Here is a 21,963-nt window from a genome sequence, read left to right on the forward strand (position 1 = left end):
GATATATTTTTAAGAATACCTCAACACTTTATTATGTTAAAATATTTAAAATGTGATAATAACATATATTAGGAAAAAACTCAAGTAATAAAGTTTATAAAATAAAAATAATTACGTAATAAAATATGTAAGTGATTTTTTTTTTATCTATGAGATTGATTTGACTTCAATTAGCTCACATGGACATGAGTGTCTTACTCATCGGTTCGACCGGTCAATCAATATGAACCAACATAGCATAAATAAACCGAATATAATTTAATCCAACGGTCCAGATTAAATGATTCGAACATGTACACGAGCGTTTTATTTTAGTTCACATTCATTTTTTCTTTATAATTTTATATATTTTTGTTCTCTCCTATCTCTGTGTCTTCTTCTACTCTTGTCTCTGCTCAACATCCAACCATTCCACAAACTTCAGATTTTTTTAATCTTTTCTCAAAGTCCTTTTCTTTGGGCCACTAGCCACAGAAAAATTCTTCAGGGTCTCTGATTTTTTGGCCATATGGAGAGGGAATTCTTTGGCTTGAGTTCCAAAAATGGTGCATGGACTACCATGAAAGATGATGCTGCTAACAAACCAAAAGACCCAGGTTGCACTTTCCACCATTTTTAAAACTATTTGTATCATTATTCTATCCATATAAAATTTGCACTTCTCACGTTGGTTTGAGCTTGAAGGTTTTGCATTAGCTCAGAAGTTAGAAAGCCAGAGCCTTTTTTTGTTTCAAATATTTAGAATTTTGTTATCATTGTTTTTGTTCTTTTGGATTGTTATGTTGTGCAAGAGGAAAGAAGTGGAAATTTTGAGTTTTTGTATGGCAACATTTTTCAGTTCCATTTTTGGATATTTTGACACCCCTTTTACTCAGTTTTACTTAACATACTATTAGTGGCTTATTTTCATAGAAATAAGAAAAAAAAGGAAAGAGCTTGTATTCCTTCCAAAAAGGAATACAACATGGAGGAACAGAAGAAAAGGAGAGTGCTTTAGCACCCATGTGCCACAGAAAATATAATTGTGGGGGTTCTTTCTTTGTTTGCTTTTTCCTTTTACCCTTTTATCTGAATTGATAAGAACTAGAATTTAAAATTTAAGATTTCTAATTCTAAGTGCCCTTTTAATAATAAGGGTGAGTGAGGAAGTGAGCCTATTGAAACATGAAGCTGTAAAGTGAAGGCATTTTATTCCAAGTTACAACCTAACTATAATGCATAACTACATTAATTAGGTGAAGTATCTATCATGTATGGAGCTACTATTAAAGAAAAATCTTGATAAGTGGGGTAATGGACCCATTTGGTATTTATGTTTTAAAGTTGATGTTTGATAGATGGGAATGGTGGGGAATGGCAAGTTGTATACAGTTGCCTTCATCTTCCTCCTGTGTCAGTGTGTTGTGAGATGGTCAAACCTAGGTGAACACTTTTTTTAAGAGGAGGGAAAAACACTTTTTTGCCTAATTAAATAGTATGGATTTCAAAAACTAAAAGTGAAAGGTTTTGACTTAAAAAGAAAGTATTTATCTTATGAATTTAGTTTCTTACTTAATGTGGATTAAAAAATTTAGAGTTGTAGTGGAAGAACAGTGCACACTCTTTTACTTATGTATAAACTATTCACTCTTATAACATTAAAATGATTGACACTGTAATAACTGAGATCTTAAAACCAGTAGCAAAACTAATGATAAAAAGGCTAGTTGGGAGTTCTTGGTGTTTGTCATAATTTTTTCTGAGACATCATCAGTCTCTGAGATTAATTTTCATCATTTAAAATGTAATTTTCATTAATTTTGTTTACTAAGTTGGATGTTTTAATTCACTATTACTTTATCTCTCTAATATATATATTTTTCATTGTATTTTAGACAGTTAAGATATCAGGATTTAGAGATCAATGATAGCATACTATTTCACAAAAAAATTTATGGTAAATAGTCCTTTGTTCTCTTGTTTCACATTTTACAAAGAATAAGTAATGTGCAACAAAGTTTTTTTTCCTTTAGAAGAAGAGAAGTAATGTACAGTAAGAGGGACATGACACAAACATTATTGATTTATTAGATATGTCTGGTACATAATAGAGACGTGTCATTGGTGGTCTCTGGTGCTATTTCTTCTATATTTTATTGCAGAATGTGTCACTTCTTTTTCTCGCTTTCATATTCATCTTATGATGTGCATTATTCAAATGATGGAGACCATCAACTGTATTTTAGTACTGATATTATGGATTCTGATGTATGAAAAACATTTTAAAAGGATAAACATGTGTACACATTTTTTTAAAGTACATTAACCACCATTTATATTAGATATCCGAGGTTCACATGTGCATGCGTGGTGCTAAAATAATATTTTATGGTCTTGAGTAGTAGTGACTAGCTGTGTGCAACAAGGTCTGCATAAAATATTGTAACAGCCACAGCATAAAATATTGTAATAATAATTGCATTCAGTAAGGTTCACCATTAAACAATGGCAAACTTCATAAGGAGTTAATATATATTTATATTTTTCTATGGTTTATAAATTTGAATTTCTACACTGTGCCTGTTCAGATGCTGCCGACATTTATAATAAACTAATATGGCCACATCCCCACATATGAAATAATTAAAATACGTGAATAAAAATACAAGGCCTCTGGCTTCTTATGATTAAAGAGCTTTTGGAGCTTCTGTGAAATAGTTTTATTGTAGAGTAACTGTTTCAAGTGTTTTCATTGCTGTTGCTGAAGTTGTTCTGAGCCATTCAAGTTATTAGTTGTACCTTCATTATTTGCTTGCTTGTTTATCTTTTCTGTGGGGGGAAAGGGTTGAAAAAATAGTCTGTGGTGTGGGGTGGGGACATATTCTCATTTGTTTGATATTGGTTTTCCAAAGGCTGAGAGTTTTTCTTGTGGATATTGTGTGTCTTTGCTCAGGTTCTAGTGAACATGGTGAGAGTATTTTTCTTACTATTTTAAAGCTCCTTGAAGACCATTATCATTCTCCTGTTTCCTGTTGTTTGGATTTGGAAAACAGTTAATCTAATCTTTTTATTAGGCACTTTACCTGTATTTTTATACATCTCAATCAAAGAGCTAAGCTTCTTTAACTTTGAGGTATCTATGATTCTATGAATGTGTTATCATCTTTATTCACAGAAGAATTTTCTTTTGCATGGTTTCATTTCTCATGAGCTTGATCTAGTGTTACAACTTACATACACCTTTTTTATCTTAATTTGCTGCAGTGAGGAGTTCAGGAATGCGGTGCTCATTCCCAAACAAGGTTTCAGTTCTTCCTCAGTTCCTGTCCTTCAAGACCAATCAGGAAGACAGACCTAGAAAGACTATTCTTGATCCACTAGCTTCATCTGGATATATGAACATGCCAACTAAAGAGGCTTTTGAGTCTAACCAGAAACCATTTTTGGGTGTGCCCCAGGTTTGCTTCTTCTTCTTTTTCTAATTAAGAGACTCTTTCAACTTCTTATTTCTACACAAGGCCTAATCTCAAATTTCATAGAAATTTTACCTAAAAGTAGAACATTCTCAAACTATCAGTGCATGCACCATTTATTCTATCTTATAGAGTTTAATTTCTATCTACTTGTATAAAAGTTGTGATTGGTATGATTTTTAAGGTGCTTATTGTAAAAATCCTCAAACTTGTCATACATAGTGGTGTGTGGTCGGATGATAATCTAAAATTTCTTTATACTGAGTGCATACATTATCTACTCCCGTGTTATTATTGTGAAAGGTATTTTCCACTTTTTTTTTTATTTTTTTTCTAAAGCTAATTTTTCCTTATTTATTACTTTGGTATTTTGTAGAGAACTTTGTCCATAGGCAAGCATAGTGCTGGAAACAAACAGGGAATGGTAGTTTATCCCATGCAATGCTGTGATGCACAATCTGCATGCCTTCAGGAAGCAAGAACATTTCCAGTTTCCAATCAATCAAATCAAGTGAGTCCTGTTCTTCAATCTAATCTTGCTACAACCGGATTGAACATGGTCAATTCAGGCATAAAACCACAACCTCTTGGTTCCAAATCTTCTGGCACACCTCTATCTGTTCTTCCATCAATAGGTTCCATTGTTGGATCCACTGACTTAAGGTATTACAAGTTTAAAACATCTAAAAATTGTAATTTTCAATTTCACCGAAGATACATGCTTAAGATATATTGAAGTGTGATGTGATCCTGTTGAATAATGTCACATCTGAAAACTGTTGTTTTTCCTTCAGGAATAGTTCCAATTCCTCTGCAATGGCTACTCAGCTCACCATTTTCTATGCTGGTTCCGTATGTGTTTATAATGACATAACTCCCGAGAAGGTATATTTTTTCTAAATTTGTCTTAATTCTACTAAACTCTGAAGATTTGGTTTCTATGTAGCCAACCTGACCTAGTGCAATAAGAATTTAGTTGTTGTTATAGTCTTAATTCTGTTAAAACTTCATATCAGTTTTGCTAACCACTGTCCACTATTAAGGAACCAAAAGTGAAAAGGTTTTATTAGAAATTGTAACATTTAATGTTATCAATGCATTAAATGGCGTGATTTTCAATCAAAATTTTCTATTTATTGATTTCTGAACTAGTACCCTCAAGGCAATAGGTGTCAAAGTCACCATGTTCAATATTTGCATTTTTAGTTTTCTGATTTTCACTTTCCATGACCATTAGGCCAAGTCTATCATGTCAATGGCTGGAAATGGCTCTACTCCAACTCAGACAATGGCAGTTTCCACAGCTAAACTTCAGACAGCAGTTTCTATTCCCTTGAAAGATGATGGTTTCATTATGAGCCAATCCTATCCTCCTTCACCCCTCCCAAGCCCTCTCTCACTGACCTCTGATGTCAATTCTCAGCCAGGAGGAGGATCTTCTAGCAACAATAAACTTGCAATTATAAGACCAATTGTAGGACCTTCAACTGCCCCTACTAACCATTTGGAGTCACCTATTATTGTTGGTTCTGTAGGATCTGCATCTAAGGAAAATGCTCAACCAGGTATACTATGCCTAGTCTCTCCAGTATACTTGCCTCAGGCACGCAAAGCATCCTTAACTCGGTTTTTGGAGAAGAGAAAGGAAAGGTAATTGTTGCAGCTGGTCAATTTATTTTTTCTCTATCCCTTATTGTTTTAGACTCTAATTTGCACCCAGTGCAAAGTATCCGCACACTGATACCATATTAAGAACTGAGTTGAACTCATCTTCACAAGATTAGTTTGAAAGTTGAGGATATTAAGAACTGAGTTGAAGTCCAACTCGTCTTCACAAGATTTGTTTGAAAGTTAAGGATTATCCGCACTTATATATTATAAAAAATTGATTTTATTTCTAATCAATGTGAGATCTCCAACCGTATAAAACATTTGTAAATTGATTTCTTTCATGGAATACTTGTTTCCATGTTCTCCCTTTGTTTGGCCAACTATGGTGGTGCGGGTTGAACTTTCTAAAAATTACACAGACATACACTTTAGCAAGTGACATAATACTGAAAATAAATAGCACTATGTTATTCAATTCTCTTGCAATGAGTTTGTGATGTTGAAGCATGTTTTTGCATTGAATCAGGATGATGAGCACATCACCATACTTTTACATGAGCAAGAAATCATCTGAATGCAGCTCATCTGGATCAGACAGTGTTAGTTTCTCCTTTAACATCTCTGGATCCTGTTCTCTTCCAGCCACCAACTAGCCCTACATACTTGAATGGAAGTTTAGATTTATATACTTCTGTAATTGTAAGATCAATTTTTTGGTCGTTGATAGAGAAATTTGGTAGGCTTTTTTGTCCTTAGTATCTTCTTTTGGTTTCTGAGTTTTTCATAATTATTACTTTTTGTAGCAGTTTACTTCTCTACAAAGTTCCTGCAAGTCGTCATATATGATTTTTTATCTTTCACCATAATGTATAATTATTTCTTTTATACATATTACAATGAACAATCTTCAGATTCATCATGGCTATTGGTTGGAGAACTGATCAATGATTAATATATTTTCAGCTGATACATGTCTTACTTACATGGCTGATTAAGAATTTGGCTTAATTTCTATGGACATTTACTGGAGTATTTGTATATGGATATTTCTGAATCTTAATTTCAGGTGATGATAGAGAATCTGTTCTTATTAAAATATGCTTAACTTCAAATATGTTTGGTTGATGAAGTGTGAGCCACACACACTAGAAGATTGCACTAATTCAAAACCAACATATAAACGTGCATGTTTTGTGGAATAGCATCTGTGCCACAAAAGAATAAAGAGCATTTGATTCCATATTATCATTTGAAGTTGTTGGTTCTTTGTAGTTTAGATTATGTTCTACCTTTTTGCATGGATGGTAAAGCATCAAAGAAGGGTTCCACAAAAAATTTCTTGTGTGCAATCACATGGATGACGACAATTTTCAAGCAAATGACGTGTAGTTGTGCACTTCAAAACCTTTATTTCTTGTTTTATATACACACATTTTCATGGTGCTTATGCTTTTCAAGAGAGAAAAAAGCAAGCCCTTCATGTGAAATAGTTTATTCTTTTCGAAACTTGTGCTTTTGAAAACCACAAACAAATATATGGAAGAGTATAACCTATATGAATTTGAATAGTGAGTAAAAACATATTTTTTAGCATTCTCTTCCTACTTTGAAGAGTATAACCCATATGAATTTTCACTGGTGAGTAAAAACAATATTTTAACATTCTTATTACTTTATTACTTTAAGTCTAATTTAATTTCATAAAACCATATTTATGAGGTGAGGTTTACTCTCAGTTATATACAATGAAATGTCTAATGAAATGTCTTAATAGGTAGTTGATGTGGAATTTTCAACACATCCTCTTCACATCAAGAGTGATAACTCGTGTGTGAGATAACATATTATGGGTGGTTCGATAACGGTCTGATAGCAGGTGGTCTGATAAGTTCAATAAACACTCGTTAAGATAAATTCGAAATGGTTCTGATACCATATTATAAAATAGAACAAAGATGAACAAAAAAGTAAAAAAGAAGGCAAAAGATATGAGAATCCCTAATACGCACACTTACTACTTTGTTATTTGATATTCATGCATGATTTCCAAATTTTTGAACGACAAAAAAAAAGTTTAAATTATTAAGAGGGTAGGTGAATTATTGAAGTTTTTAAAAATAATTAAAACTCCATTTCAGATGATTTTTATCTGTAGGGTTAAAATTTTCAAAAATTATAATCAATTTTTGTTTATAACATCTTTTAGTTTTAAAGCTTTTCCTTTGTAAATTTCAGTTTCAATTAAAAATGTCCTATTATGTTAAAAATCATTTTAAATGTATTTTGTATACAATACTGGTGAGAACAATTGTATACATTTTGTATATAATGATAGTGATAGTGTCCCTAAGTTTAGTGACAACAATCACGTTAACATTTCAAATTATGGTAGTGGTAATAATAATAAGAATTATTATTATTATTAAATATAATAAGGGTAATTTTAAAACTTAAAAAGTTACATCTTTTACATTTGGAAATGAAAAATTATTTTAAAATAAAATAAAAAACCATTTTAGTTGTACCTTTGTGAAGGAGTTTTATTTTGCAAATGCATTTTAAAAAAAATCAAATAAAAGTTCGCAATTATCTTCAAGGAGTCTAAGTCTTCAAACTGTTTTTTTTTAAAATAAGTTACAGAAACAATCTTTAAATTGTTTTATATTTTTCAATATTTATAACATTTTTTTAGGATACATAGTATAATATTTTCTAACAATTAAGTTGTCTCCTTGTAACCTTTTTTAAATAATTCAGAGAAGTTATTGTAAAAGTAAAAGAAAGAGAGGGGTATAGAGAGAAATTTGACAAAAGGGGTAAATACACTGCACTAAATTTTTTTTAATTAGGTCTTTAAACATGTAAAAAAAAAATTGAGTCTTGGATTTTTAAAATCATCATATATTATTATTTTCTAACAATTTCAATTTGCCATAAACCTATTTATGTTTAGTTTAGGAATCCAAATGACTATTTTTTACTTTAGAGATATATTTTCACTTTTTAAAAATGATTAAGTGGACTATTAGTAATTTAATCACACAAAAAAGGGATAAACAACCTTATCTACAATAGTAAACTTAAGAAAATGTGGCTTCTATTTCATTCTAGCTAATATTTGCACATCATTGGTTTTCATTATGAAAATGAAGAAAAGTTAAATGGACTTCATCCTTCAATCATTCATTATTTCCACAAAAGGAAAAGCTTGATAATTCCTTTTTTTATTTCCTAAAAGTTGTTAATTTTTTTATATTTTTAATTTAATAGTTTTCTCATAATAAACAAACATGTGGACTTCATAATATAGCATGCTTGTTGCACAAAAATCTAGATAACAAACCAATACCTAAAAATGAACATATACAGTTGAATTTTGCAGATTCCAACAACATTGTACAGAAAATAAAATGTCAAATAATAGTATAACACAGAAACACATCCCAAACTAGCAAAAAGATAGAAGAAAAAAATGGTTGGCTCCATTTGGTTTGGTCTTAAAAAGAACCCTTTAAAAATAGAAGTTCCCTCAGATTTATATATCTATAACACCTAGAATGAGACACTGGGGGAATAGAGAGAAAACAACAGCAACATAAACACAATATTTTGTTTGTTGGTGTTGTTTCATCCTGAATTTTCTCTCTTTGATGATGAAAATGGCTTCTGGCATTGGCCCCCTTTCATTCCTGCTCATGGCCATTTTCTTCTCACCATATCTTCATGTTGGTTTCTGTCAAACTTCCCTTGAGCAGCTCCTACCTGGCCTGTCACAAGGAAACATTCTACAAGATGCACAGTGCATGCAAAAGCTGCTTCCATGCCAATCATACATGAAGTCTCAAACCAGCCCTCCTCCTGATACTTGTTGTGCACCCTTGAAGGAGATGCATGACAACAAATCACAGTGCGTCTGCAGTTTTGTTAACAATCCTTCTCTGCTTCGCTCCATTGGTTCTTCCAAGGATGACCTGTTGAAGCTCCCCAATGCTTGTGGCATTGATGCTGACTTTTCTGCCTGCAACAGCACAGGAGGATCTCAAGGTAAAAATAGTAACAATTAATCATTTGTTTGCTGCCCTTTTTCTTTGTTTTTGTGTGCTTTCTATGCACCACTTGTCATATCATTTGTTAAGAATTGTACTTTAAACCTAACTCAATCTTATAAAACTGATTTATAAGACGATGTTTTAACCCAGTTGGGATATCAAACATATTTTTCTTCTTGCAAAAGCCTGTTGGAATAGAAGCTGAGTGCAGGTTGTCAACTTTTTTCATTTGGGATGGTTTATCTGTCTCTTTCTTTCATTTCATGATTGATGTTTGTTTCTCTTTTCTTCTACTAATAGAGGAGAGAAGTTTTTTTGGTCAAGTTTTTCATTGATTGTTATACCTTTTGCTTGGTTTAGGAATCTTTTGATAGGTGATTTCACTCTCACATGCAAGTCATTGCATGATATTCCCATGAACTGAGATGTTGTATTTTGCATTGTGTCTTGCTGCAAAAGAAAGAGGGCATGCAAAAATCTGAATCAAAATGATGAATCCTTATAACTTATAAGGGCTACAACAACAGCACATGCTTCTGCCATAAACTGTTAGAATTTGAGAAGATGAATAGTTTAGAACCTCTAGAGTAAATTTTAGCAACTTGTGTGGGTTTACATAAACAACTCTTAGAATTCTTTCTCTAATGAGTGAATTTGAGGGTTTCTCTTTTGATAATATGCATACAATACCTTCTTTTATTCAATTTTCTGTTATTATTATTAGTATTTAACTAAAATTTATTCATCATTTACTCTCTTAATATTCTCCATTCTTAACATTTTAACAGAAACTAGGTGAAGTCTTGTTAGTCATACACATATTTCTATATGAATAAATACAAACCTTCATCACAATTGCTTTAAAAGTCATTTCAATTGGTTTGAGTTAGACATAAACTTACTTACTAAGACTTTTAATATCTTTACTTATTCTTAAATTTTGCATTTAATTGGTGGTTCTGACTTCATCATTGTTTTTTTCATTGTAGATGAAGGCTCATCATCACCAGCAGCAGAAGGTAAATCATCACCTACCCATATGGACTTATGTTGACACAGGAGAAGAAATTTTTAATATGAACACATGAAACATTGGAAATAAGAGTTTTCTATTGAATTCAGACTAAATTGATCTATATGAATAAGAAGCTTTGGACTATCTGTTTCTCAACATGCAGATGGAAAAATTTGTTCAGCTAGTAATTCTTGGAGTGATGTTTTCATGAACAAATCCATGTGATTATAACTAATACTGCATTTACTTATTCTAGGTGAAGGTTCTGTACCTGATGAAGACATATCTGAATCAACAAGTTCAACAAAAATCCTTACTCCATATGGAATCAGTTCTTTTGGTGTACCTGGCTTTGCTGCTTTGTTGAGTGCTCTAGTATTTTCTTCATACTAGGCACCATCTGTGCATTTTCATGGCATGAATATCAAATGAATAAAGAACATGTTCCAGAAGTCTCCATAGTGCAACCAACACATTTTTAATTTTAATTTTGCAGTGGCAGATGTATCTTTAGTGCCATCACTTCATTGATCAAATTCAATTTACAGTACTAAACAAATTACTGTTGTAAGATTGTTCATTGTTATTCATGTGTCTGTCACATTTTTGAAAACTTATAACAGAGGATTGTTTTTTATCAAAATCATAAGTTTCTTTTAACTTATTTATAATTATAAGATGCCTATAATAATTCACTACATTTATCTCTAGTTTTCTGCTATAATCATTGTCACAATTTATAACCTATATATATATATATTTATATATATATATATATATTATTTTTTCAATTAAAATGAGACAGACAAAAAAGAGAAACACAGGTAATAGGATAAATAGAAATAAAAAAATGAGATATAAAACAATATAAAATAATTAGGTATGATTAGGAATCATATAACTTTTTAATTAAACCTTCCAATTTGTTTTAATCATTATTAAGGACAATATAAATGTTTTTTCACCATTTACTTAAGACCAATCCCTTAAGAAAAGAGTAATAATATTAATATTATTTTTAAATAACCTTTCCCAACCATGTAAGGAAACATTAAGGTCAAAAAATTACCTCAAGCTCTAAAAAATAAGAAAGGAAAATTGTCAAAAACACATTTTGATAAAAAAAATAAAATATACTACAAATCTCTCCTTTACTAAACACATTTAAGGAATTTGATTTAATTTACTGTTTTCAATCTTTCGTTTTCATTTTATTTTAAAATTAAATTTTACGGTTATTTAAAATAAATTATTAATAGTTCAAACAGTTTAATTTTATAATATAAATTATTTATCATAAATTTAAAATCAATTTATATATTTAAAAATGTATTTATTATAGATTTTAATTATAACATGGTTATATATATATATATTTTACTTAACTCAAACAATAAATAAGGATAATATACTTTAACTTTATATAAATTAATTATTTTTAATTTATGTAAAAAACTTTGAACAACCACCAAATTTTTGGAACGAAGTGTTGAATAGAAATTTGTTTTTTTTTTAACTTTTCTTTGATAAATGAATTTTTATTTTCAAATACATGCGAGCATGTAATAACCTAATGCATGAGGATCCATAAGGTCCAGATATGCTAACGGTGTTTCAACACGCAGCAGATTTTTTCTCCATAAACCCTTCGATCCTTCGTCCTCCTTGCTTCTTCTCTTCACATCACACGTCTTAGAGGATTCGTCGCCATCCGCTGCCAGAATGTTTACTCAACTCCGTCGCGCCGCCGCTGTATGCGGCGGTGCTACATCCGACCACCTACTCGTCTTCAGGTCCTTCAGCTCCGCCGCCGCCGTTTCCTCTGTGTCTGATTCTGACCCATCACTTCCCTCTTCTTCCGAATCACAAAGTATGTGTTGAATCCTGTCCCTTTGATCGATTCTCCATGTGGGTCAGTCTTGGTTTTTGCAATGCTGAAACCCATCTTAAAAAAATTGAACTTTTTTTTTATGTCATTAGTTTTTTTGTTTTTATTTTCTTGGGTATATGAAAGGAAAATCATCTAGATGGTTGCTGTTTCTACCTGGAGCAATCACATTTGGCCTTGGGACTTGGCAGATTATTAGAAGAGAAGAAAAGGTGTGCCTTTTTTGTCATTGAATTCTTTATAAGTTGGAAGCTGTTTTGTTTTCACATGATGTTTTGTTTTCGTAATCTCACATATGAGATTTCGAAACATTGTTTTTTATGAAGGGGCGTGGAGTAGGATGGGGAGAGGGATGGTGTTGAGTGATATTATGTGAATGGTGTAAGAGGAGATTATGTGCAATGTGAAATGTAGCGCCACCAATTGTACTTGTATTGTGATTTTTTTTTTCTTCTTGCAATGAAGTGTTTGTAGTGAATGGGGGTATCAAATTGTGTTTTGTGAATCTGTGGTGAGGATCAAGTACAAGGACTCCAGTGAGCTTAGTGGATATTGAATATGTGTTATATATTATATTGGTCTATGCAGTTCAACTATTAATTCTCTAGTTCGACTAGTAACTCATCTAACTGGCTCGGTTCTGCTTACATTGGATGATAATGTATTATGTTGTAAATATTTGGAAGATAAAAAGTTGGGGGATTGAGTTTGTTTTGTATTAGCTTGAGATTTCATGTTTAGATATTAGATCATTGAAAATTCCTTCTGTCTTTCAATTTTACAGATTAAAATGTTGGAATATCGAGAGAAGAGGTTGCAAATGGAACCATTAAAATTCAGTAGTACTTATTCATTTAATGAGGAATTAGATTCTCTAGAATTTAGAAAGGTTGCGTGCAAAGGATATTTTGAAGATAGAAAATCAATCTATGTTGGACCACGTTCAAGAAGTATTTCAGGAGTTACTGAAAATGGCTACTACATTATAACACCTCTTATGCCAGTTCCTGATTGTCCTGACAGGTAAAATATAAACATTAATGGCTTTGTCAATGAATGTTATGCTTTAATTCACTCAAAACTTTATTTCTCTCGTGTTGCTTACTATCATGTATTAGAGCTTAGGTTTCATCAAATGTTAGTGTGAAACTCTACACAGTACAACACTAATGTGTTCATTTTTCTGTCAGTCTTTTACATAGGTGCCACTACATGGTTTACTTGTTCTGTAAAACTATCTACTGATACAGTGGATTGAAAGTTTTCCTCATCATTATGTACTATTTTTAACTCCACTTGATCAAAGGATGAATTTTCTGTAAAACTGATGTTAGTTAGTTGATGTTGAAAGTTTTGGACATTGTATTCAACAGTACTATTTAATGAAAGTATTTGGCTTTCTGAAGTAAAGGGATCCACTTTAGAAGATAAATGCAGTTATATCTGTTGATTAGAAGATTGATTTTAATATAGTTTGTTATACTCTCCTCTGTGTGTGTGTTTGTTATAATTTCAACAATAGTTTTTCTGATTAAGAGCTGTATTTGAGCTTTATTTTCTAAAGTGCACCCCTCTACTTTAGAGGAACTAATTCCTTATTCAAAAATGGACATTTATTATACTATGTACTATACACTATTTTCTCTTATAGTAGATTTTATTATTTTGATTCAAAATGTCCGTGTGCTGAATGAACCTTAGTATTTTACTTTTGGTGAAAGATTATTAACTTATTGCTGCCCATTATGAATGTTTCATGTTTCATCAATATAGTTATCCATGGATGTAATGTGTTTACTGTGACTGGCTAAACATTGTTGAGATTTTGAGAGCTTAGAAGATATTTGATTAATTTGCATTGCATCACTTCATAAACTTTAACATGTCATCACATTTTCAAGTCAACTATTGTTCTGTTCTTGTTCATAAGCAATCCATTCCTGGTTTTGAGTGCTTCCATGCCACTGGTTTAATGAATAAATTGCATTAGTTGTTCATAGTTTCTTCAATTCTTATATCGTGTTTTGCTTCTTCCAGTGTCAGTTTTCCAATTTTAGTCAACAGAGGGTGGGTTCCTCGCAGTTGGAAAGACAAATTTTTAGAGGCTTCACAAGATGAAATTTTGGCAGATTCGTTGCCTTCTCCTTCTCACACAGATGAAACTACATCCTGGTGGAGATTGTGGTCTAAAAAGCCTCCTGTTATCATTGAGGTTGCCTCTCCCCTAAGTCATTTTCTTATTTAATGTGGAAAAATTATGGATTCAAACTTATCACATGGAACCACTTACAGGATCAGGTCCTGTCTGTTACACCTATAGAAGTTGTTGGCGTAGTTCGAGGAAGTGAGAAGCCAAGTATATTTGTTCCTGCAAATGATCCTAAATCTTCCCAATGGTTCTATGTTGATGTTCCTGCCATTGCTCGTACGTGTGGCCTTCCAGAAAATACCATCTATGTTGAAGATATTAATGAAAATGTTAATCCAAGTAATCCTTACCCTGTGCCCAAGGATGTGAATACCTTGATTCGAAGTTCTGTCATGCCTATGGACCACCTAAACTACACATTGACATGGTATGCAACTTAATTCCAATGCTCATTGAATATCAATGTACTTTTTGTGGTGGCCCCTATCAGTAATGGTTATTTTTATTGGTTGATAGTGTCAAGCTTTTATATTGATAATGTGTAGAAAAATTAGACTTGTAAATGGTTATTTTTTATTGGTTGACAGTGTCAAATTATAATGATAATGTTTGGAAAGTAAACTTTTTGTATAAAGTAAATAGTGTATGCATTAACCCTACAAAGGATTCTTACATTGTTATCGAATTATATAAGTCATCATGTTATGTTAAAGTAAGCTTGTTGAGTTTAAGCTTTATTGATTGGTTGATAGTGTAAAACTTTTATACTAAAAATTCATAGAAATGAAACACTTGTGTATAATTGGTTGGCAAGATTACAGGTTTTATAATAATAATTAGTTGACTCTGAATGATTCTGCTAATATTAAAATAAGCAGGTTTCTGTTGAATAATCTTTCTAACAACTTTTCTTTTGGATTTGGGTCAGGTATTCTCTTTCTGCAGCAGTTACATTTATGGCTTTTAAGAGGCTTAAACAGAAAACTAAGCGGAGATAGCAAACTCATTTTTCTGATGCATGTTATAGTAGAAATATTCAGACAGATACTCCCCCATTTGACATCTTATCTCCTTGAAGCATTGTCTTCCAAAACTTTTCACATCTTGGTACACCTTATCTCCTTGAAGCATTGCTTTCCCAAACTTTTCTTCAAATCTCAATTTTCATGCAACTTTAGTCTTTCAAGTGAAGTCTTCCCTGTAAGTTATCCTCACCTCAAAAACACTGATGAAATGAAAGTGGGGTGATATCTTTGAGCAAGAAAACCATGTCAAGAATTTTGAGCCACTGGGGCAAAGATGTGGAGATTTTTATCTAGAAGGTCATTTTTTTTGTTTGTTGGAAAAGCAAGTAGCTATAAGAGGATATCATAAGAATATGTTTAGGTTGTTTGTATGGTTAGGGAGTTGTGAGTGTTCTACAATTTTACTGACACAGACACATGTTCTACTAATAATCTAAATAAAAGATAATTCTGATGCTCTGATGCAGCATTTAATATCATTGAACATCATTCACTAATTGATTCATTTTTATTTTATTTTGATGAAATGTAGTTCATGGATTGTTTTTTAAAATATATAACAAAATAGATAATTATGAAAGAAATCACAAATTTAAATGTAATCAGTGGATTTCTATGCAAATGCACAATTAAATGTTTTTTCTTTAATTTGTCATCACTCTGTAAGAATATTTTCTTAAGATAAGGGAGTGTTAGAAGATACATTTTATAAATATTCTTCTGTAATTGTATTCAACGAGTAACTTGAATGTTCTTATAAAATATCTTTGAAAGTATTCTCTTTGTAAATTGAAACAAACACATTTTCACTACTTTTTTGGTTTGATTTACTTGTTGAATAAAAAAATGGTAAGATCAAATAACCATAGAATCTATATTTTTGAAACACTTTTATATTTTGTAATCTTTTTTCAAAATACATTTCTAAATGTTTTTTTTGGAATTTATTTTTCAGAGTGTAATTTTTGTATTTTATAATTATTTTTTAAAATGAGATTTTGATTTTTCAATTCTATTATAGAACACAAAAGTATATTTCAGATTATTTTTTCGGAATATTTTTGAATTTCAGAATTTTAATTCAATAATGAAAAGTAGTTTTAAAAATTTAAAACGAGATTGGGTGTAGGTTACAATTTAGAAGTGTTGTAGGAAGAATTTGCCTCAACTAAACCATAAACTAGAGAATATTATTCCAACTTTATAAGCATACAAATAAATAAAAAATGAAGGTGAGAGGACATTTAAAATGCAAAGATTACATGAATTTACTCTGAAATCTTAATTTAAATAGATTTTACCATGTCACTTATTATTTTGTAAGTTTTGTTTAAATAAGGAAGTCTTATAATAACTATAATTTTCTAGTCTTTTATTTTTATAAAAAATAATTTAATTATATAATTAATTTTATTTATCCCGTTAGAGGTATTGACAACTGGTTTGTTTTTTGGTTTACAAATCACTTGAACAAAATCAAAATACAGTTTAATATGAAATTCAAATGGATCATTATTTTATATTTCATTTTGGATTTATTTTTGCAGTTTTTATTACTATAAAATTATTAAATATTTTATTTGAAAAGAATTGTACTACCGGACTGGTGAAAAGCGGACTAACACGTCAGATTATCTACAAAACATGATAAAGATGTAATTGAGTCTCTTCTAAGTTTTTCGTTAGACCCATAATATTAAAAGTACAACCCAAAATATATAAATAAATAAAAACCTAAAAAACACGTGTAATTTTTAATTAATCTGAACACTTACTTATCATACTCGAACTAACTTAAACGTCAAGTATTTTACAGTTATAAGAGCTTAAAAAAATAATCACATATTAAGGAAAAAAACCCGAGAAGAAACACGTAGAAATAGACTTGTAAAAACAAAAATTATTAAATATTTTATAATAAAAAAAGTCAAATAAAAATATACTAATCTTTTTAGTATAATTATTATTATATTCATAATTTCAACTTTATATTGCACTTATAAATAAATTACATAATTATATCTTTAAAATTATAATATAAATTTGTTATAAATATAAAATATATGGTAAGGAATTGGTTTATCTACATGTCTAAATAAGCATGAAAGAGTGTGAATGACTTCACTTTGAAACCATCCATGGCTTCACTCATCTGTCTCAACCCTCTTCTTCTTCATCTCGGATCAGCTCTTCCCGCCATTTCTAACCGCTGCTTCAACCGTTCATCTTCCCTCAACCGGGCCTTCTCTGCAAACTCTCCTCCACGCGCCATGACCAAGCCCGCTTTCTCACCGGCTAAAGACGAAGTCGCTTCTCGTAAGTTCTACACTCCACTGATTCAACCCCATCTCTTTTTTCTCAAGCCTTAATCTCTTTCTGTGTTTTCTGAAGCTGGTGATTTTGAATTTGTGCCACCTCTGAGAATTGTGGAGTATCCAGACCCGAAACTGAGGGCCAGAAATAAGCGCGTAGTTACCTTCGATGATAATCTGAAGAAGCTTGTCCACGAAATGTTTGATGTTATGTACAAGTAAGCTTTTTGAATGTTGAAGCGTTTTCTATATTTGTTTCAGCTGAATAGAACTATGGTGGGCTGTTGCTAATTTGCTACATTCTTTTTTATTTTTGTTTTTCATTGAATTATTAATAAAATGTGGCATCAGTTGGGTTTAAGGCTGCTCTCCTCTGTTCATTTTCTTGGTTCTGACTCCTAGTGAGTGAGATAATGTCATTTGTGGAATGTTCGGGTTTTAGTGCATTTCAATGCTTGCTGTAATTTGGATGGGAAGTTAGTATTTTCTTTAAAGCACGGTTGTGAAGATTGACTTTCAAATTATATAGGCTAGTTTTGTTTTCTGAATACAGGACACAACAAATAAAAATTTACTCTAATCCTGAAAATATTTTTCTCTGTGGAAGTTTCCTTACAATATAGGAGTGTTCTTATGGTAAGCAATATCAACCATAATTGAAATTTGAGGGCAGTTTGCTGATTCAAACATAGTAATGTTTTTTGGACTTTTGTCTAAAATACCCCACAGTAATAAAAGGCAGTTTGAATTGGAACTAGGCATGCGATATATTTTAAATTATGTTGAATATATATAAATAAGCTATATTAATTGATATTTTAATGTTAATATAATCAATATTTTAATTCAAATAACATATTCTCAATTTGCTGAATTGTTAACAATATTGGTTGGCTTCCCACAGAACTGATGGTATTGGTCTCTCAGCACCTCAAGTGGGAATTAATGTGCAACTTATGGTGTTCAATCCAGTGGGTGAGCGTGGTGAAGGAGAGGAAATTGTTCTTGTAAACCCAAGGGTTAGCAAATACTCAAAGAAATTGACCCTATTCAACGAGGGTTGCTTATCTTTCCCTGGAATTCTTGCCGATGTAAAGGTACTTAACACAAATCCTTTTCTTTTACATCATTCTTTTGACTGTATCTTTCCTTTTAGACCAGTTTTGGGAGAACTAGAGTAGCAACTTTGAACTCCAGTCAGTTTGAAAAGTTTTTCGTGTTTTTTATATATTTAAAAATTTTCTTCTTCATACTTGTGATCTTTGCTCCCATGAACTCAGAAAATCTTGGTCCAGATTGCAAATCAACCTTTGTTATTGGTGTTTTGGTTATGTATATGTAAATGTAATGACTAAAAGATTGAAGTATGTAAACAGCCTTTTCAGCTTACATACTTCAATATGTGCTAAATATCCATTGCTTTTCTTCCACCTATTTGGTGCTTGCGGAATGCCGAGTTCTGTGTTCCGTGCAATCATGATATTTTGTCAGATTGCATGATTCTACAATTTTTAATGGCCTGAAAGATCCTGACCATGCTCTAAAACATGTGGTGAAGTCATTTAGGATTGTAGTGTTTACAAGTAAATGGTGGGATCGTGTGATCCTCCAAGCTGGACCAAAATACTGATGGGACCCAAATATGCACTCTTGGCTCTTCCAACCTTCATTTCGGCATTTCCCTTAAAACAAAACGTGTTCTGCCACTGAAAGAAGTAGAGTTATCAGCAGTGAAGAAAAGACTTTTGGAAACATTCATCCGTTGGCCATAAGAGGTACCATATGCTTATAGAAACTTCATAATTTTGGTCAATGATTTTTTGTTAGCCCTACAAAAAACAAAAATATCATCTGCATAAAGAACATGTGAGGATAAACAATCCCTTTAGGACTAGAATCTGTAGCCCAAGAACCAATTGAGATAAACCTCTGCTAAGCATCTTTTCAGCCAACATAAGGGCAACCAGAAGTAGGATCAGCTCAGGATTCCTTGACCAGAGATTTTACTAGTGTTATTTGCTCCACTTTATTTTTCTGTTTGATGGAAGTTGTTTTATACCCTAAAGTTATAATTGTTTTGTATGTAGCTAAAGTTGTTTTTCCATTTTTGTTGCTTTCAACATGTGCTTAACTGCAGGAATATAGCCATCTTGTCATTTGTTTCATGTTTATTTACTTATATGTCTCATAATTGTGGTTTAGCGACCAGAATCTGTTAAGATTGATGCACGTGATGTTAATGGAACTAGATTTTCAGTCAACTTGTCTGACCTTCCCGCACGAATATTCCAACATGAATTTGATCATCTACAGGTATGCTTTGAACTTGGATAACTAAAGTAACTAGTGTTTTAGTTTGTGCATCTTATTTTTATATAGTTAAAAATCGTAATAAATAAATACTTTTAAAATACATAGATTATATTATAATTAAATTCAGAGTAAATAAATATCTTTGAATGTATAAAATTTAATTTAAATTTATTTTAATTGTTATATAAGGGCTTTTTTAATTGTGGATAATATTTTGAAAAAAATACTATGAAAATTCAACTGAGAGATAGAGATAAAATATGATAGATTGAAGGAATGGGTAACTAAGAAGGTCAAGAAAATATCAAGAAATATCTCATCATAGCATTATTGTACAAATAAAACCTGTACCTCGGTTTCCAAGTTTCATTATATTTTATGATTTGTATCTTTCTTTTACTTAAATCAATATAAGAATGTTATTGCATCACTCTACACTTCCCCAATACTATGGTTTGTTAAACTATTAGCACACATGTTACCTTCTTTAAAAATATGAGAAATTCTAAAATACTTGAACTACACAAGGAAATAAGAAATTTTTTATTGATAGCAATCACATGAATTACATTCTCACCTCCTCTATTTGTAACAATCAATCTCTCTAAAATAAGGAAAAAATATATGCTAAAATAAATAGAAATATTCTAAAGATATTTTATCATAATCAATATGTAGACCCTGAAGATATTTTTGTCCCAATAAACCACTATTTACAATATTAAAAATGAATATCAATTATTCTCAATTTTTCATAAGATCCTTGAATCTGTTCTGACGAAGACCCTTAGTGAAAATGTCTTATCTGAAGTCTTATAAGAACATGAGTTGTAACCACAAGGTCTTTGTCTGGATTATTTTTGATGAAGTGTTTGTCAATTTCGAAATGTTGTCATGTCATGTCTTGGATCATGGACAATGCTCATGACTAATGTAATTTTAAGCATATGTTTACATATTGTTGTTGTGTCTATAGGGAATTCTTTTCTTTGACAGAATGAGTGAAGATGTTCTTGATAGTATTCGCGGGCAGTTACAGGTTAGAAAATCATTTTCCTGTTTTGTCACTCTGTCACTTTCACTTGTATATCTTCCTTTGATTTTGTAATACATTATTTATTTCTTTAGATAAATGAGTGAGCCTTGTGAAAGCTGTAAGGTGTATTGTGAAATCTGTAAGGTAGCTTGTGACTTAGATGTCGCTCGTAAGTTCAAATCTTGAAAATATTATATCTACTTGTGGAGATACGGCTGCATGTAGGCCTTGTCAAGAAAACTGAAATTCGACCAAACTCAGCTGCATGTAGGCCTTGTCAAGAATGTTAATAATTTTTTTCGGTTTTGGTTAAATTATTGCAGGCCCTGGAAAACAAGTACGAAGGATTGACTGGACTCCCAAGCCCTGAAAAGATAGAGAACAGCAAGAAGAGAAAGGCTGCAGTTGGTTTTGGGAGATGATTATCTTCAAGGTCTACGGTAAATTTTATTTTTCCCATTCGCATAGATATTTAAATGTTTACATTGAACTGAAAACGGCTTGCTTATTTTGCAGGTCAATATTCATAACACTAAATTTATCACATAAAGACATTTCTACTTTGAAGTCCATAAAAAGATGAACCATAGATTACAGGTACTGCATATGGTTGGTTATGTTGGACACATATGTGCATATATATATATATACACACACAACTAATTGCTCTAATTATCATTATACTTAACGAGGTTTCTCAGGGTGGACTTGCTTGTCTAGAATTGTTTATGCATACTGATTAGAAGACATCTCTATCATAAACAATGCCAGCGTCAGTTTTCCTGAAGGAGAGAACTGTCTTGAAGAGATATTTCCTATTGATTTATTTGTTTTAATTGTGGTTATTGAGGTCACCTGTGGAGTTGATTTTATTTTTCTGTAGGCATTTACTATTTATTATTTTGGGATTTATTACCTGAAAACAGCTAATGGAATGGAGGAAAGCCTTTCTTTATGTGGTTTGCTCTCAAAATCCCAAAGGCAATAATTGTTTGTAATAAAAGGGCCAATTGCAATTTAATAACTTGAATGATTATCCTTGCCTGTGTGGAGGGGGTTTGTGATTTTAGACTTGCATTTATCTATTACAACACATGTAAAAACAAATAAAAT

General features: G+C 31.4%; 4 protein-coding genes across 9 annotated transcripts; all 4 read left to right on the forward strand.

The window, feature by feature from the left end:
* The first annotated feature begins 320 nt into the window (after positions 1–320).
* On the forward strand, positions 321–6,061 carry LOC137837921 (protein TIFY 6B-like). Of its 3 annotated transcripts, none has more exons than XM_068647099.1 (6): positions 321–596; positions 3,244–3,437; positions 3,829–4,115; positions 4,247–4,337; positions 4,690–5,102; positions 5,590–6,061. In XM_068647099.1, exons 1-6 carry the CDS (start codon positions 509–511, stop codon positions 5,714–5,716), a joined length of 1,200 nt encoding a protein of 399 aa, XP_068503200.1. In that variant the 5' UTR covers positions 321–508; the 3' UTR covers positions 5,717–6,061. The 3 variants fall into 3 exon arrangements, with proteins under 3 accessions (XP_068503200.1, XP_068503201.1, XP_068503202.1); XM_068647100.1 differs by lacking the exon at positions 321–596 and adding an exon at positions 2,446–3,112; XM_068647101.1 differs by lacking the exon at positions 321–596 and adding an exon at positions 2,759–2,947.
* A 2,566-nt stretch (positions 6,062–8,627) lies between these two features.
* Positions 8,628–10,823, forward strand: LOC137836533 (non-specific lipid transfer protein GPI-anchored 8-like). Its single transcript, XM_068645203.1, has 3 exons — positions 8,628–9,107; positions 10,102–10,131; positions 10,384–10,823. Exons 1-3 carry the CDS (start codon positions 8,714–8,716, stop codon positions 10,518–10,520), a joined length of 561 nt encoding a protein of 186 aa, XP_068501304.1. The 5' UTR covers positions 8,628–8,713; the 3' UTR covers positions 10,521–10,823.
* An 860-nt stretch (positions 10,824–11,683) lies between these two features.
* On the forward strand, positions 11,684–15,668 carry LOC137837922 (surfeit locus protein 1). Its single transcript, XM_068647102.1, has 6 exons — positions 11,684–11,997; positions 12,142–12,227; positions 12,800–13,038; positions 14,053–14,227; positions 14,308–14,591; positions 15,093–15,668. The coding sequence occupies exons 1-6, from the start codon at positions 11,850–11,852 to the stop codon at positions 15,160–15,162; spliced, it is 1,002 nt and encodes a 333-aa protein (XP_068503203.1). The 5' UTR covers positions 11,684–11,849; the 3' UTR covers positions 15,163–15,668.
* Positions 15,669–17,270: 1,602 nt separating this feature from the next.
* LOC137837923 (peptide deformylase 1B, chloroplastic) lies at positions 17,271–21,805 on the forward strand. Of its 4 annotated transcripts, none has more exons than XM_068647106.1 (8): positions 17,271–17,505; positions 17,581–17,719; positions 18,406–18,598; positions 19,704–19,814; positions 20,791–20,853; positions 21,174–21,290; positions 21,367–21,447; positions 21,543–21,805. In XM_068647106.1, exons 1-6 carry the CDS (start codon positions 17,328–17,330, stop codon positions 21,270–21,272), a joined length of 783 nt encoding a protein of 260 aa, XP_068503207.1. In that variant the 5' UTR covers positions 17,271–17,327; the 3' UTR covers positions 21,273–21,290; positions 21,367–21,447; positions 21,543–21,805. The 4 variants fall into 4 exon arrangements, with proteins under 4 accessions (XP_068503207.1, XP_068503205.1, XP_068503206.1 ...); XM_068647104.1 differs by having other exon boundaries at positions 21,552–21,805; XM_068647105.1 differs by having other exon boundaries at positions 21,174–21,283.
* The last annotated feature ends 158 nt before the right edge of the window (positions 21,806–21,963 follow it).

The sequence above is a fragment of the Phaseolus vulgaris genome, chromosome 4, assembly GCF_000499845.2.
Source record: "Phaseolus vulgaris cultivar G19833 chromosome 4, P. vulgaris v2.0, whole genome shotgun sequence".
In the NCBI taxonomy this organism is placed as follows: domain Eukaryota; kingdom Viridiplantae; phylum Streptophyta; class Magnoliopsida; order Fabales; family Fabaceae; genus Phaseolus; species Phaseolus vulgaris.